We start from the raw sequence: 18,721 nt of genomic DNA on the forward strand, positions 1-18,721 counted from the left end.
ACACAGATGCTAAGGCAGATGCTCAAAGTAGGACAGGCATCCCTCAGAAATCTCTGTGCCTAGCGATGTCCATACTTTTTACTTTCTGTCGACTCCACCACTTCAGGGAGATGACCTTGCTATTCTATTCAACGCTTATGACTATATATGGAAATCCCCTACGAGAGAAGGTATAGTTTCTTACCTGTAACTCAAGTTCTGCCGTAGGGGTATATCCATGATGATCATAAGCAACCCTCCCTCCTCCCCGGTAGAGTTGAAGGACACTTTCATGCTCTGCTATTAATCAGCTAGTACAGCCTTCAAAAAGAACTGAGGTAACTGTGTCTGACTGCGCATGATGGGATATTGGAGGTCTCTCTGCTGTTAAAGGCACAATCTCTTTTTTCTTCACTTATAATGGCAGCCTTTGGGCTACATTGCCCTGCACTTCTACATCTCTGTTTTCTCTCCTAGAAAAAAGGGTTTGTGAACGTTCTTTTTCTGTGCCCTTACAAAGACTTTTTTCATGTACTGGTTGCATATTTCTTTATAGTCTCCAAGATGAAGAATTCTGGCCATACTAGCCTGGTCCTTAGGCTGCATTATGACTTTCTGAAGAGACTTTTCAAGGCATTTCGGAAGAAAGGCGAACTCTAGCCTTTAAGAAGTTATATTGGATAAAATGCTTCGGGGTCCCCACAGATGGGCGGGACTATTTAACGCTTATGACTATCATGGAAATACCCCTACGAGAGAACTGGAGTTACAGGTAAGAAACTATACCTTCGTCAACATTAGCTAGCATATGCTACACAAGCGTCAAGAATGTGGCTCGGATGTTCTTCAAGCTGAAGGGCACAGTGGTGGACTATTAAAGGCCTTCACTAATTAAGAACACCAATTTCTTTGCTGCACTAAGGGACAGTGTGATTTGCCATTAACCACTGGTAAAATCAAAACCAGTGAAATAATTTACTACAGATAACCTATCCACAAACTTGTCAGAAAGAGCATCAGCTTGATGACAATAGCATACTCCATTGACCTTTGGATGTCTACCAGTAGCAACTTCTTCCTCCTGTACTTTTTCTTAGCCCTTCTACAAGCTCTAAATTGTATGCAGGACTCAAAGGGTTTGCTTTATGCAGTGGGGTACTGCTAGATGTAGTAATTGACCTGTCAGAATCTGCCACTTAAGCTCCTATGTGAGGGATCACACCCAGTAGCACAGGAGCTTGCACCTCTCAGTCCTTCGTGCGGAAACAGGATCCGAGTGTCTCTATAGCCACCTGCACCGATTGCGCAGAGCAGAGGACTCCAGGCACACTAAATTGTGTCTCAATGAATGTTTTGGCAAAGTAGTACATTCACTTTTACCTTACCTTCAGTCTGACATATACCTCTGTCTTAGTGTATGGACCCTGTCCTTTTTTAAAACGTTTTTGTCTATAAAATAAAATTACCTAATATTCTGCCAGAGTTTATAAGAGGGGAGTACACAGGCACTGTGTTAACCTCATATGGAGTTGCACCCCATCACAACTGTCTGACCTACCCTTTGGTCTTTTTGACCTTCCATGCTCCACAAATACAGTCCTGTTTCTTCTGCTTGTAGCTACATTCTCTGATTGTATGCCATAGAGGTCACTGGTCATCTGCTACAGGGGCTGCTGAGCGAGTTGTTGTATAGGTACTAGTTTGTCCGTAATGCACATCGGTTGGCATGAACTCCTGCTAACCTTCTGCTCTTGTAATTGATTGGTGGGCTTCTTGCTTCCACATGTTTCCAGCCTGTATCCCACATAATCCACCATCATGGACATCTCATGTATGTTTTATTTACCAAATGCAGTTTTGATACAGTAAATCAGATCATAATTCATAGAATATTGGACATCAAATTATATTGGGTGCGTTCAGAGGTTTCAAATAAAATATTTATAATATACTGGCTGGTTTTCACACTATCTTTTGTTACTGTTTTGTGGTTTATCCCTTTAGAAGTTGTGTTCTGAAATGAATATGGTATTACTGTATGTTGTAGATAGAGGTTTATATTGAGCATTGGCTTTGCGGATACTTTTATTTCAATTCCTTGACGTTTTCAAATGTTTTTTCATTCGTTTTCATTAGTTCAAGAAACTCTTAAACATTTCAACTTGCTTGTTCGGTTACATTTGATTTACCTAAACTGTATTTTATTTATTGTGTTTTGTCCAAAAGGAGCTGCAAGTCCATGAAGGTAACTCAAACTTCCTGATTCCAGAGTACCGCTCTATTCTAGAGGAGGCTGACCAGTTGCTAGAGGAGTACAAGAAGCAGCCGGCACATCTGGAGAGACTCTATGGTTAGCCCTGTTTTTATCATTTTGGATCTATTAACATTTTATATTCGCCTTTGTCATCCTTTTTGGCACTTGAAACAGTATCAAGAGAAATAAATAACTTTGTACAGAATGTCTCAGATCTTTGCTATCAGAAGTCGGTCACTTGCTCGCCGTAAACTAGGCCTGTCGTTTGTTAGGCAGTCTAGCTCCTTGATTTTGAGACATTTTGTGAATCATACCATACGCTGTTTTGCAGACGGTGTGCATCAAATTTATAGAATTGTTTTTTATAAATTATTCAAACATGCTCAATCATTCATATATTACTGTAATGTACCTAGTTTTAAAATGTTCCTCCTGTGGCATCCAGTACATTGGAAATTTCACAAAGAATCTCCCCTCCTAAACAGTGGCACTGCTTGACTGAGTCTCTTGGAAGAGTTAAGACCGATGGAAGATGGTTTATTATATGCCCATATAGCAATAAGATTGATAGCACAGAGAATGTGTCTGGGTTGCAAACATGATAAATACACTCAGCAGCAACACAAAAGTTAGTTTAAGGAATAATCTCAATTCGAAATCAGATAATTGAGACAACATCTAAGAAACAAGCACACTGTAGGATGTTAAGGACGAATCTTGCACTCAGGTGGGAAAGAAATTAACATAAAGATCTCAAAGTTTAGACGTAAAGGTGGGAAAATACAAAAAGGAATTCAGAAAGGTTGGGAAGCCTGAGAAGGACATCATTGTCCGGGAAATGTTCTAACAGAAGAAGAAACTGAAAACAAAATGGCCTCACAGAGATGGGCTGAAGTAAGAACCTGAAATGCAAAGTATAGGAACATAATGAAGCCAATAGAGTTTTGTAGAAGTATTGTAGATGCTCAGAGAGCTGGAATAGAAATGATGACATAGTCCCACCTTTGTGTAAATCAGACAGGGTGCTAGATGAGATGTCACAGTGGATCATCACAAGGACCAGACACCTAGGGACACTCTGAAAAACGAAACACAGAAGGTTTTGAGACCATATAGATCCAAAAAGAAGCCTGTTCACAAATATGTAATAGGGGGTAGTATACGAGTAAATAAAACAAGAGAACATATATTTGTTGTCCCATAATTAACTTCTGTGTGTGTGTGTATATATATATATGTATATTACCTACTGGCGGTTGCCAGTAGGTAGTTATAGTTAGGACCTTGTTTCTATTCAAAAAGCGTTTTTCCGTTATACGAATCTTCGCGAAATGTTGAAAACCAATGGCACGCTCACTTCAGCTGCTGTGTTGAAAGTTTCAGGGTGATTCGTCAAGCGGTTGCCGAGAAAAAGGGGTGGTCCCAGAACGCTTCTTCTCCATGCTAATTTCCATAGGAAGCTTTAGGCACGGTTACAGCCAAACTGCTGAACGGAATTACACCAAATTTGGCAAAAAGGTAGCTCTTGGTCCAGAAAGCACTCATTTTGTTAAATGGTGTAAATCCGTTCAGTAGTTCCTGAGAAACGTTAAAATTTCTCAGCTACACAAACATGGCAGTGGAGGATCTGTAAACCCTCCCAATCTCGTGCCTGCAATCCCCCAAACAAGAGCGTGCCAGGAGGCACGTTTGCACAGTTGTGGAGAAAGGGGGCGTGGCCTGCGACCACTGTGTGGCGCTTATTGGAGGTAACAGGTAGGCTCGTTGGACCCCACGTACCTCCAGGAGCAAAGGGGACTTCATCCCCCAACCAAGAGCATGCCAGGATGTGCTTTTGCAGAGTTGTAGACAAAGGGTGTGTGTGTTAGTATCAGAACTCAGTAATCCTGCTGTGTGGGGCTTACTGGAGGTAATGGGAGGGGTTGTTGGCCCCCAAGGACGTCCTTGGGGGCCAACTAACCCTCCTGTTACCTCCAGTAAGTCCCACTCAGTGGGATTGCTAAGAGGTTTTCGGAGGCCAAGACCCCCATTCTCCAACCACTCTGTAAACGTGCCTCCTGGCACACTACTGGTTGGGGGATAAAGTCCACTTTACTCCTGAGGGCCTTTGGGGCCAAGAAGCCCTCCTGGTTCCTCCTGTAAATCCTACGCAGCAGAATTCCTGAGCGCAGGTTGGAGGCCCAGCCCCCTTTCTCCACCACTCTGCTAGTTAAAAACCCATAGAAATTCACTCAAGGAACCACAGGTTTAAGGGACGTTATAGTTAGGAATTAGCATTTAAAAAAACCTTAGAAATTCACGGGAAAAAACAAAGGTTACAGGGACGTTATAGTTAGGCTGACATTTCACCCGTACAAAACCAGAGAAATTCAGGCATTCTAGTTAGCTGAGCTAACTATAACTCATGCCCCTGCAATGCACTGCTTATGACCTCTCATATTACATCACTCATGACATGGTCAGTGACATCACCGATGACATCTGAATTAACCACCACTATGAAGTCCCTTATTTAACCTCTGGCGTCAGTGCTGTAAGTGGGTCAGGGCATCCTATATCATCTCCTTGGCAATAAAAATGGACATTAAACCAGGGCCCTATTGGGTCTTCTATTTCGGTCATTCACCAGCTGAAGGAAAAAAAATCGACCTTCCTGCCTGTCACGTGCTAGTGTTGCAACACAATGCCACCACCCCCCCTTTTGTTACAAAGGTACAAAGTGACAGGTAGCTACTGTTGTTTACCATTGGTGTTCCAGGCACTAAACTATTATATCATTTTAAATGAATAACTAATATATCACCATTTACTTTTAAATCTACCTAGTCAAATGTTTGTATTGCTTTTGGTCCTAGATAAAGGTGCTATAGAAACTACTGTTAAATAAAAATCCTGTTGAATTTGATTTGTGTGGTCCAAGTAGACTCCATTTATGAGTTTGTCAAAATCAAGATGCTCTTTCACATGTATTAATTACATAGGCCATTGCTCATGTAAATGCTTCTCAAGTCACATCTGTTTTAGAGCCCCATCATTCTTTTTTATCCCGCTTAAAGTACTGGCTTCCCGTCTATCCTCCTCAACTGCCCCGGTTTCATTCCTCCGTCCAGTCCTCAACAGTCGCCATTCAGCTTGGCTTTCAGCATATATCCCACTGCTCCTTTCCTGTGCTTGTTGGAGTTGTTTGCGTCTGGTACTTCAGGCGACTGGCTATTAGATGTAGGGCGGTGGGCGGGAAGGGTGGTAGATCTCAGCCCCCCACAGCAGATGTTCCAGCTGAGTATCACAGGACATCTCGTCTTCTCACAAACTCCGCTAACAGAGGAGAATGCGGCACCTCCAGGGACTCTATTCCACATCATGTTTCCCTCTTAATGCTCACCTGGCCTGACTGCCATTATGACTCGTTTGGTCCGGGCCACTCCAGAATGGAGAGGACTCCAGAGCACGGATCATCAAAGGCCTGTCCATTGAGCCCAACAGTCAGTCAGTATGTCAGTCACATAAGCACAAAGGTTTACAAATTACAGAGAGCAGAATTCACCAATGCCTCCTGAATACCCGTTTTGTCGAACATTATTCCACATGTCTGTACAAACCTTTTGAGATAGGTTAAATATTCCTTGAATAACTGCAGTCAGGGGTGGGTCCTCCTCTAAGGCGGAGGAGCATTGCCCCACAGCTCTGTCAGCAGTAGTTAAAGGAAAACTAAAATGATAATAACCAGCATTATTTTCATTTTAGTTTTCAGTTTCCTGATCTGGGCGGGGCTGGACTGCCAGGGCAGGGGCCAGGAGGAGTGGTTGCTCCACTCTAAAGTGCGCATTCCTGTTTGGCTGGCCCTCTCAGGCTGACTGTAACAGTTATGCGCACTTTGCATGTTCTGCACCCAGGCTGCATTACAGCCTGGGTGCAGAACATGCCCAGGCCCTCATTCCTTGTCTGAGAGCCGAACCATGATGCTCAGACCAAACACAACGTAATTGGCTAGGGTGCTTCCTGGTTCCTGCTTCCCAGGAGCGAGAGGCAGCGAGCGGCCTGAAGGAAAGTTTAAAAAAATATATATATATTATTTTAATTTACCCCCATCCTCCACCCGTTAAATTGCGGTCACTACTCTGTACAATTCAAGTTTTAGAAAGCGCTTCAACAAGTCCACAGTGTATTTTACTATCTACAGTTTATTTTGCAGGTTCCAGCAAAATTCTGCTTTGAACTCGCAAGTTTCCTGAGAAAACTTTGTATTTTGCCTAGTGCAGGAAACCCTTTTTCAGCGAGTATTTATATGTCATCTCACATGTATAGTATAAACCTATACTACTACAGGGACAACCAAGTGAACAGGGGGCTCTAGCCTCAAGAAAACTGACCAGTTGATAGGAAGTAGGACTAACTTCTGAGGGAGACCTCTTCACAGGCAACAAAGTCCAGTCATGGATGAATATGGCGGACGTGGAAGTCAATTCTTATTTAATAGCAGGATACAACATAGAAGATTCTGAACCAGTAACGAACGCCGCAAAACAAACACTACACACAATAGGGCATGACCCTAGATTAAAAACATGGATATATAGTCATATACAAACATACCATGGTATCCCTCCAATTGCTTGGAAATAAATGGGAAGCACACTCAGGGCAAGTTTATAAGGACAAGCAGTGGCAGGCTGTGCAGGAATATCTATGAAAGGCCTCCCGAAATGCCCTCTTTCAGTTTGTGCAGCTCAGCATACTACACAAAGCATATCTCACGCCAAATATACTCAGTAGCATTTACCCCACAGCCTTGGCAGCTTGCCCCCGATGCCACTTTGGCACAGCTGATGTACTCCTCATGATGTGGAACTGCGTAAAGCTCAAACACTACTGGGCAGAGCTCCGACAACTAATTACCCAAATGACTGAGAGTCCAACCCTAGAAAGTATGGAGTCCTGCATGCTGGGCATGTGCCCGATACCCAGAAAGGCCAAGGTGACAACATGGTTTACTGACCTTAATTTGTTACTGGACCAGTGATCGGTCACTATGGGTTGGAAATCCCCACTGCAGCAAAATGGCATAGAGAGGTGGAATACTGGGCGGAAGCAGAAAGCAAGGCACTCTGAACAGTGGAAAGGAGAGGCCTGCAGGAAAGCCCAAAGTGACATACTGGGAAGAGCTTTTGAGGCTTGTAAGGATGCAGGGTGTGACGATAACACACCTCCTTAACTACTCTCACCCTTTACACACATGACTCGGGCTTGCTAAATATGTTATACCACCACAATGCTGTATAGTATTATTCCCCTCCCTTGGCAGAAAGAATTCCCACCATAAGAATAAACTAATAGCTGCTGGCTCTTTAATCCCCACAAGCTATACTTTTTTTCAAGTCTAATCCTTGCCGTAATGCAGGACCGTGACACCACCATAAGCACTTAGAAATAAAGGGGCTTCTTAGTCCCTTAGGCTTGGTGAGAAGGCAGGTGCTTGTCATCCTGGGCACAGGGGAGGTGTGTGGGATGGAAACAGTTCTCTTTGGTTGCTTTACCTCTGTTTGATTTCACACTACTTAAAGGATACAAAATGCAAAACATTGTAATTGCAACTGAAATTTTAGGACCATCTTTTAATATCAGTACTTAACCAGGACCAATCCTAAAGGTAAACCAGTCACTGTATTGTGTGTGTGTGTGTATATATATATGATTTTAATTTGATTTTTGACAAGTATTGGAGTAATCTATTTGTACTTTGTCATTACACTTGGGTGTACCTTAATTTTGGCTCTTTTTCTCCCCTGAAGAAATTCAGAAATTTGAGATATTTACTTGCTGCTATTATTGTCAATATGGGCACTAGCCCTGGATTTGTCATTGTATTTATGAGCTTAAACAATACTGTGTGTGATTTTTCTAGCACGTTATTTGTAAAGTCTGCTTTTCATTTCTATGAATTGTTGGGGAGCGATTTGAATGGAGCCATGTGGTATTTAAGGGCGTGGGTTCTCTAAGCATGTCATGTGATCAAGGCCGGGGCAACCTGGTTGAAACTTGTCATGTTGGAGGAGAATAAAATTGCACTTTAAGAACTTACCTTTTGCTGCGGTCCGTTCCTGTTTGAGAAGCGCTGGGTGGAGTCTTGCCCTACTTCGTGCTCTCCAAGGACTTGGTTGTTATATATATATATATATATATATATATATATATATATATATATATATATATATATATATATATATATATATATATATATATATGGAAGAAAAGGTTGCCACCTAGGTGGGAATGCACTTACAGGTAGGAATTAATGCCAGCGCGAGGGCGCGAGCTGCGAACAGAGTCCCTTTCCTGCCAGACGCGTTTCGGGCCAACGCCCTCTTCAGTGGCAGCACATGTGACATGACGGCAGCTGCAGGCACCAGTAAATACCTTCAGTGATTATGCACAGGTGTGAAACCTGAAGCAATGCTTTCTGGGACTGGTGGTTCGATAAAACCCAAGTGGGTCGCCGCCGCCATTCGCATGCAAAAAAAGTTTTAAAGGGATTGCCAATGTCCCCGCAAGCACCCCGCAAATAAAGGCACCTCCTGTACCACAAAAAGCTGCCCAAATGAGGCAGCCGTGGACCCGCAGTTTGTCCACAGATGTGCAAACCCGCGACCGTGGCCGGCCGCTAACAAATGGAAGAAAAGGTTGCCACCTAGGTGGGAATGCACTTACAGGTAGGAATTAATGCCAGCGCCAAGGTGCGAGCTGCGAACAGAGTCCCTTTCCTGCCAGACGCGTTTCGGGCCAACGCCCTCTTCAGTGGCAGCACATGTGACATGACGGCAGCTGCAGGCACCAGTAAATACCCTCAGTGATTATGCACAGGTGTGAAACCTGAAGCAATGCTTTCTGGGACTGGTGGTTCGATAAAACCCAAGTGGGTCGCCGCCGCCATTCGCATGCAAAAAAAGTTTTAAAGGGATTGCCAATGTCCCCGCAAGCACCCCAGCAAGTAAAGGCACCTCCTGTACCACAAAAAGCTGCCCAAATGAGGCAGCCGTGGACCCGCAGTTTGTCCGCGGATGTGCAAACCCGCGACCGTGGCCGGCCGCTAACAAATGGAAGAAAAGGTTGCCACCTAGGTGGGAATGCACTTACAGGTAGGAATTAATGCCAGCGCGAGGGCGCGAGCTGCGAACAGAGTCCCTTTCCTGCCAGACGCGTTTCGGGCCAACGCCCTCTTCAGTGGCAGCACATGTGACATGACGGCAGCTGCAGGCACCAGTAAATACCCTCAGTGATTATGCACAGGTGTGAAACCTGAAGCAATGCATTCTGGGACTGGTGGTTCGATAAAACCCAAGTGGGTCGCCGCCGCCATTCGCATGCAAAAAAAGTTTTAAAGGGATTGCCAATGTCCCCGCAAGCACCCCGCAAGTAAAGGCACCTCCTGTACCACAAAAAGCTGCCCAAATGAGGCAGCCGTGGACCCGCAGTTTGTCCGCGGATGTGCAAACCCGCGACCGTGGCCGGCCGCTAACAAATGGAAGAAAAGGTTGCCACCTAGGTGGGAATGCACTTACAGGTAGGAATTAATGCCAGCGCGAGGGCGCGAGCTGCGAACAGAGTCCCTTTCCTGCCAGACGCGTTTCGGGCCAACGCCCTCTTCAGTGGCAGCACATGTGACATGACGGCAGCTGCAGGCACCAGTAAATACCCTCAGTGATTATGCACAGGTGTGAAACCTGAAGCAATGCTTTCTGGGACTGGTGGTTCGATAAAACCCAAGTGAATCTCCGCCGCCATTCGCATGCAAAAAAAGTTTTAAAGGGATTGCCAATGTCCCCGCAAGCACCCCGCAAGTAAAGGCACCTCCTGTACCACAAAAAGCTGCCCAAATGAGGCAGCCGTGGACCCGCAGTTTGTCCGCGGATGTGCAAACCCGCGACCGTGGCCGGCCGCTAACAAATGGAAGAAAAGGTTGCCACCTAGGTGGGAATGCACTTACAGGTAGGAATTAATGCCAGCGCGATTTATCCATCTGTGTCTGCGTACTGGGTTTGTTGTGGAAGCGCCGCGTCAACCTCCGGTTGGAATCTATATATATAATATATATATATATATATATATATATATATATATATATATATATATATATATATATATATATATATATATATATATATATATAACCGAGCCCAAATCCTTAATGTGTGGAAAGTTTACTTTATTTCAGTTATTGGGTTATTGGCAAATCCTTGCCCGACGCGTTTTGGAGCCAGGCTCCTTTGTCACGGGTATATATATGTATATCCATATATATATATATATATATATATATATATATATATATATATATATATATATATATATATATATATATATATATATATATTGTCGCTCCAGGTTGTCCACCTCTTGAGTGGCCCGTCCTCGATCCCATGTACGGCTGCTGCTTCACTGCTGTGACCCCCACGTTAACGGGGTGGTGCATACTCCGCGGCTGGACTGCCGCGTATAAATTGTCGCTCCAGGTTGTCCACCTCTTGAGTAGCATGCGAGCAGCAGCATTGTGTGCTTTCCGCACTACACTTCCCAGAAGCCTCATTGGAGCCTCCCATCGGCGGGTGAGTTATATGAAATTGGAGAAGTGTAGCGGGTGCGCACACCGCTTCCGTTAAAGCCCCTGAAGAGAAGCAGATGGAGCTTCGAAACGCGTCGGGCAGATCCATTACGGAGCGGCGTCTACAAGCGGATCCCCGTCCTCACCTACACATAAATAAAGCTGCTGCTCGCGTGCTACTCAAGAGGTGGACAACCTGGAGCGACAATTTATACGCGGCAGTCCAGCCGCGGAGTATGCACCACCCCGTTAACGTGGGGGTCACGGCAGTGAAGCAGCAGCCGTACATGGGATCGAGGACGGGCCCACTTGTGGAGTCCATACAGGACTTGATTGTGTGCTTTCCGCACTACACTTCCCAGAAGCCTCATTGGAGCCTCCCATCGGCGGGTGAGTTATATGAAATTGGAGAAGTGTAGCAGGTGCGCACACCGCTTCCGTTAAAGCCCCTGAAGAGAAGCAGATGGAGCTTCGAAACGCGTCGGGCAGATCCATTACGGAGCGGCGTCTACAAGCGGATCCCCGTCCTCACCTACACATAAATAAAGCTGCTGCTCGCGTGCTACTCAAGAGGTGGACAACCTGGAGCGACAATTTATACGCGGCAGTCCAGCCGCGGAGTATGCACCACCCCGTTAACGTGGGGGTCACGGCAGTGAAGCAGCAGCCGTACATGGGATCGAGGACGGGCCCACTTGTGGAGTCCATACAGGACTTGATTGTGTGCTTTCCGCACTACACTTCCCCGAAGCCTCATTGGAGCCTCCCATCGGCGGGTGAGTTATATGAAATTGGAGAAGTGTAGCGGGTGCGCACACCGCTTCCGTTAAAGCCCCTGAAGAGAAGCAGATGGAGCTTCGAAACGCGTCGGGCAGATCCATTACGGAGCGGCGTCTACAAGCGGATCCCCGTCCTCACCTACACATAAATAAAGCTGCTGCTCGCGTGCTACTCAAGAGGTGGACAACCTGGAGCGACAATTTATACGCGGCAGTCCAGCCGCGGAGTATGCACCACCCCGTTAACGTGGGGGTCACGGCAGTGAAGCAGCAGCCGTACATGGGATCGAGGACGGGCCCACTTGTGGAGTCCATACAGGACTTGATTGTGTGCTTTCCGCACTACACTTCCCAGAAGCCTCATTGGAGCCTCCCATCGGCGGGTGAGTTATATGAAATTGGAGAAGTGTAGCAGGTGCGCACACCGCTTCCGTTAAAGCCCCTGAAGAGAAGCAGATGGAGCTTCGAAACGCGTCGGGCAGATCCATTACGGAGCGGCGTCTACAAGCGGATCCCCGTCCTCACCTACACATAAATAAAGCTGCTGCTCGCGTGCTACTCAAGAGGTGGACAACCTGGAGCGACAAAATATATATATATATATATATATATATATATATATATATATATATATATATATATATATATATATATATTCAACAAACAAACCAGTTTCTCAGCACTCCACATCAGCGATGGGCGAACAGAGAACCATGAACCACTGGAAATCTTAGGCATGTAGGCCCACATGCATCAAAGCAAAAACCGGTCGCAAACGGGCAGATTCTCAGAATCTGCCCCTTTGAGACCGGTATTTTTGCATTTGGGATGCATCATCCCAAATGCAAAAACTGCAATTTAAGGAATCTCTAAATTGAGATTCCTTAAATTGCCATTGCATTTAAGGAATCCCAGATTGAGATTCCTTCAATGCAATGCATCAAAGTAAAAAAAATTGCGATTTCGCTAATAGGAGTAGCAAAATACCATGAAGTTCAACTTCATGGTATTTAGCAAAAACCTTTAAAAATGCACTTTTGTGCATTTTTCTAAATTTTTATGTTGCGCACACACATGCCCTAGGGGCATATGTGTGTGCAACATATGTGTACAGATCAATTTCAGGGGTGCAACAGGGTGTCCTTTGGACACCCCTGCACCCTTGAAATTGCATTCTCAATTTCCGATTCGTTAATCGCGATTCGCAAATTGAGAATGTCTTCCCATTCAATCCTATGGGCCTCTAGGCCCATAGGAATGAATGGGGAGGTATTCCTTAATAGCGACTCGCAATTTGCGAATCGCAATTAAGGAATATTAAGAAATCACAATTTTTTTTGCGATTTCTTCATGCATAGCCTTTTGCTATTCCTTATTAGCGAATCCTTATTTTTCGCTAATAAGGAATCGCAAATGGCATTGTTGATGCATGTGATCTTTATTTGCTCCTCAGAACGACGTGTTTTGGGCAACACTTGCCCTTGATCTCGTTACCATGTATATATGTTATTGTTAATAAAAATGTTTTGGAAATATATATGTGTATAGTGCGAACCTAGCCAAAAGGCAGCAGAACACTACTTGTTCAAAGATAAACATTCGGTCAACGATTGATTGGGTTCTGGGGATAGAAGAGTAGTGTTACTGCATTGTGATGTAGTCTTCTTCATGGAGGTGGGTCTTCAGCTCCTTTCTAAATTGGAACAGTGTTAGGAGGTCCTTTTGGATGTGGGATGTTGTTCTAGACCCACCAATGTGTATAACCATTACAAAATAGTGAGATAATACTATTACAGAATGTGCTGAATAATGTAACTTTTGCACATAATTTAACCTAACCCTTAGCATAATTTAGTCTCCGCTGCTACGTGATCCCAGTGGTCCTATGCAGAGGTGATCTGTTCTTCAATTTGTCTTTCCCACAGGTAGACTTTTCTAGAACCATGTGGTCAGTCTGCTCTTCTACAGTGCTGCTTTAGTTGGTTCTTTATAAGCAATTGTGAATTCTAAAGAAATGTTTACTTTGCACGGATCATGCCTTTCATAGTGTGATCATAAATCAGTCTCAGGCACACTAGGATTTGATCGCTCATAATTATTTTGATGTCACTCAGTACTGCTTCCTAGAGTTTTATTTTTGGATAACTTCAAATTGTATGAATTGTGTCTTGTCGAACTTCACTTCACCTCAGTTGTTTCACCTTCATGGTATAATACTGATCATACATGAGTTCACAGTGAACCACTTTGCTTTGAACACAACATGTATTCTTCAGTACCTTTACCCACTGCGTTCCTCGGTAACTAGGCTCAATAAGTTAGCCTTCCGGTTCTTCACAAAGGGATACATGAAAAGCTTCTGCTAGTTAGTCTTGTATAAAGCTGAAATCAGCCTGTGTTCCTCCTCCACTGATCAATAAAAATCTACTGTGCAGCCAGTCAAAAAGCTTTTTAAATTTGGATAGTTGTGAGGGGGTTTGCAAGTCATCAGGTCTTTCCTGGTTATATTGTTATCCCAAGCATCTGACAGGTGCATAGCTTGATCCACAGGTTATTCTACACTGTCTCGGCATCAACACTGACGCCCTGGATACTATCCCAACCTCTTACATATTCTTGCACCATTTCCCTTCTTTCAAATTACACTGCTTGCTTTTGCTTATCCTTTTAAATCTGCATTCTTATTGTTTTATAGTACATGTAATGTAGTGAGGTTCAAAACCAGAAATAGGTATTTTCAAGCGAAACAAGACATGCAAGTCTTATGTTTTAAGTGTACGATTGTAAGCCTTTACTGTAAAGGTAAGTAAACTTGTCATTAGTCTGATATAAAAGTGTGTGGTTTCTTAAAATGTTCCTTACTGTAGTACCATGCAAGATTTACACTGTGTACAGTACAAGCAATGTAAGAAAAATGCAAGCTAAGATTTTAAATGTACCTGGCTAAAGGATACTATATCTAACTCTGTACTTTTTTTGCAGGTATGATCACAGATCTTTTTATAGACAAATTTAAATTTAAAGGCTCCAATGTGAAGACCAAAGTTCCGCTTTTGCTCGAGATTTTGGACAACTATGACCAAAATTCCCTGATTGCTTTCTTTGATGCCACATAAGGTGTACGGCTGAGACGTCCCACCTGCAAAAGAACATTATTTTACGATGATAATGTTGCTATATACCATGACAATCATATGCACAATATTTGATATTGTGAACAATTTATATAAATATTTTGAATGTTTTATGTATTTATTGTTTACCGCTGTCTTGGCAGTTTTATAGTTTGGTTATATACATATATTTCCTATGTTAGGATAACATATTTTCGCCCGTCCACTTGAGAATGGAAGCTTGACTTTATTCTTCAGCACACTCACTCACAGGATAAGAACAGCTTGCTGGACAAAGTCGTCTTAGAATCAGGCTAAAGTAATCAGTACCTTAAAACGCAAGAGTTCCTCATCAGCGTTTTTGCTATAGCTGAGTAGAACACAAACAAGAAAATATTGCAGAGCATAACAGTTTGAAAAAGGAAATAATCCGTTTCTATGTGAGACTTTTTTATTTTTCATAAAAAGCAATAGTAAAATTGTGGATCACAGATTTTCTAATTTCGCTATATGCACCTATTTAAAATCATTGCAATGTACAGAAATAAATACTTTACTTCAGATTATGAACTGCATGGTGCAATGTTGTTTTTTCTTTAACAATTTCGATGACCTTCTCACTAGGTTGCTTCATGTAAACAACACAGAATCTGATAAGCTCTTGGAGTGGTTGCTTGCTGTCTGGCGCGGGTGTCTTCGCCCCAATATTTGGATCTGGCCAATGCACGGTTAGGTGTGGTCCTCCGCAATGCAATCACTTCACACTTTATTGTAGTTTCCAAGTTAGCTTGGGTAGGGGACAGCCTGGGAATTTATATTCAAAACTGTTGAATGGAAGATGGTTAGGATTACTGGGGTGCTGCCAAGAGTTGGGGATTCAGACAGTAAATATGTTCTGTTAATGTTATTGATTCAAATATTAATCTATGGCAAACGTGCATCTACTGAAAAGGGTCTTTTTGCAAACACATAAAAGCAATGCTGCGGCTCCAAACAGTGGGCCTCATTTACAACAAAATGACGCAGCGTCATTTTAAAAGTACAGGGATGCGTCATATTTACAACAATATGAAGCCTCCCTGTGCTTTCCCCTGCGCTTGCGTACATTTGGCTGCCATGCCCCAACGCAGGCACCCTTGCAACATGGAGCACGGTTGGCTGCGTTGCGGTATCCCTTTCTCACAACAACAATAATTGATTGTGTTTTCCTTGAAAGAGGAAAAAAGAAATAAAAGTGTTTCTAGTTGCGCCTCCTTACACCTACCCTGGGGAGGTACAGGATTCTGACGCATTCTCGGGTTTACGTAACATTGTAAATCTGGGAAAGCTGCAGAATTCATGGGTGTAGCATGGGAACAACACAGCAACACCCATGGCACACCACTTTTACGCAAAGTGATGCGTGAAAAGGGGTCGTATTTACAGGGATGTGAAAAGCCACGCAGGGTGGCTTTGCCTGGCCTTGTAAATATGGACCATTAATTGCGCCACAGGTGCGTCACGAAAAGTTACGCACCGCCAGCGCAAGGGGCTTGTAAATAATCTCCGGTATGCTGTACCAAGGTGTCTATAGAAAATTATGGAAAACACGTTCAGCAATGTGTGGACACTGAACTATAGTAACTTGGAATATCAGGGACTTAAATAATTACACTAAGGAATACGCTCCTATTTAAAACGATATGGCATGGAGCTTGCAATGCTGCAAGAAAAACAAGTTTTTCACAAAGATACAGCTAAGATTCGTAAAAATGGAGACAACGGTTATACGCATAAGCATATTCTTACAATGCCTGGGGGCGGAATGACCTCGGTGGCAGCAGCCGTCCCAGTCAAAGTATAAGAAACTCAGACAGACACACAGGGCAGGTCTCTTACGGTCTTTGGTGCGAACAATGGTGAGAATATCCATCTTTTTAACATTTATGCTCCAATATTGATGACCGAGCATTCTTCAAAAATGTCTAGGAATTTCGATCCAGCACATGAATTCATAAATCTGAGTGGATGATCTAAATCATACAATTAATGGCCAACTAGACTTGCACCCTCCCAAGGAAGCCACCAAACCCTCCAAAGCGAAATCCATAATAGCAGGGTTTATTTTGGTCGCTATATGGGGGCAAAACATCTGACAGAAAGGAGACGCATAGCAAACTAGATTGCATGCTACAAAATCTACATTAATCATTTCTTATTGGATCACTCCACATTAATAGCCTCACTTGGTAGCAGGAACAAAAGCAGGATCCCCTATGGCGCTTAAAGTGAAAGCATTGTCTGATACTATATTTACACACTGGTTGAGAGAAACAATCACGCAGAGCTTAAAGATCAACGGGGCAGTGTTAGGAGCAGACCCATAGAATGGGAAACATCGAAAGTAATACTGAGAGGGGAATGCATGGCACAAAGCTATGACACTGATTTACAACTAGAAAGAACATTAAAATAGCAGGAGGATGGCGTAGCAGCAACAGAGAAAGCCGTGCCGTTGATCCCAGAACACTCAGGACAAACCTGAAAATAGAAATAGCTGACACATGGGAAACACTTCTCAATTGCACTATTATTGTCTATAGAACAAAGTTATATGGAGAGGCTCAACTGCAACACACAGTGCAGAGGCTAGATGGGAAGAACTGGGAAAAATACCTACTCAGACAAACACAGTGACACCAATTACAGGCCCTATTTATGATGGATAGGACTGTGCTGGACCACAGACCTTATGGTATCTGACACGTGGTCAGTTAAGATGGTTATGAAATGTCTACCATTTACAGCTGACAGGCAGCTGTGGAGCATATGCCCGTTTGTGAACAACAGGAGATTCAAGGGTGAGGAACTGAAAGGATTGTGACTATGAGACTGATTTATATCTTGAGAACAGGTTCATCCCCTTCAAGGTAGCAAGAGAGACCTGGCCCACCTTGTCATACATGAGGGACCGACCGAAGCAGGGTGGGGAGACCCAACAGCAAGACCCCTTCCACAAACTTGTTGCCAGTTCCCAAGATTCAGTCTGAGGCACACCTTATTGGTTGTGAGAAACAATTCTCAGGCTATATTTATTTACAAGAAATTTAAAACATTCATTGTATAAAAAAAGCACTTTATTTATATCAGCCATTGATGACCTGTAATGAATACTAGACATATAGATCACCTAACCATCACTGCTTTTCCCAGAGTCGACCACCGGCTGGCCCTTCCAGCATCAACTATTTGATTTGGGGCTCCACTACCTCCCAGGGACCCTTCTACTACCTCCCAGGGCCCCTCCTACATTTAGCTCAGTATGAATTTACCTTCTCCCTAATAGGCAAGCCCAGGGCCTAATGGTAAATTAACCCCCCAAAAAACACCACGCCTAAGCCTAATGAGGGATCCACCCTGGCTCCCTGGAGGATGGCCTTGTCAAAAGAGCCATAACTTGGTCCCCTGGTGTAAGCACCGTCTCCCCACCTCCCCAGGGCAGTGCTTTGGAGTACACATGAAGGACTAGGGACACTCACTGGAATGCCCATCCTCCGCCCACCTTGATCACCACAGTACCACTACCTACGCGTGAGGTAAAATGTAAGGCAAACCTAAAATTCGCCTGACTTTTTGAATGTCTGACGCAATGACGTCTACCCGCCTTGTAGATGAAACCATGAATCTATCCCGCCATAAATTCAGATGATTAACTGACAATCTGCACCCTTCGTCCACAAGGCCCACCTTTCAAACCTGGGAAAAATGCAGCACAGTGAATGCTGGCAGTGAGTCCACAACTCATTATCTGGGGATGACAAGTGTACATAACATTTATAGCAATCTGATTTTCATTTCCCAATCAGTTTAACCCCACAGCTGCTGAGCAACCCCATTTCCAACCCCTTCTCCATTGCCCCCTCCGTGATAAGCCTTTTTTTTTGCATCCTTTGTCTTCTCCGTGATGGGATGAAAGGTTCCTATGGTTTGTGGATTGTGTATGTGGTTTTGTTTCTAAAAA

At 43.8% G+C, this 18,721-nt stretch overlaps 1 protein-coding gene across 1 annotated transcript in view; it reads left to right on the forward strand.

The window, feature by feature from the left end:
• Positions 1–15,291, forward strand: part of BBS7 (Bardet-Biedl syndrome 7) — a 264,083-nt gene extending 248,792 nt beyond the window's left edge. The window contains exons 18-19 of the mRNA XM_086962213.1: positions 2,206–2,329; positions 14,591–15,291. Of these exons, the coding sequence (XP_086818339.1) occupies positions 2,206–2,329; positions 14,591–14,724 (258 nt within the window). The 3' untranslated portion in view covers positions 14,725–15,291. The remainder of the gene's footprint in view (positions 1–2,205; positions 2,330–14,590) is intronic.
• Positions 15,292–18,721: the final 3,430 nt, after the last annotated feature.

The sequence above is a fragment of the Lissotriton vulgaris genome, chromosome 3_1 (genome assembly GCF_964263255.1).
Source record: "Lissotriton vulgaris chromosome 3_1, aLisVul1.2, whole genome shotgun sequence".
NCBI lineage: Eukaryota > Metazoa > Chordata > Amphibia > Caudata > Salamandridae > Lissotriton > Lissotriton vulgaris.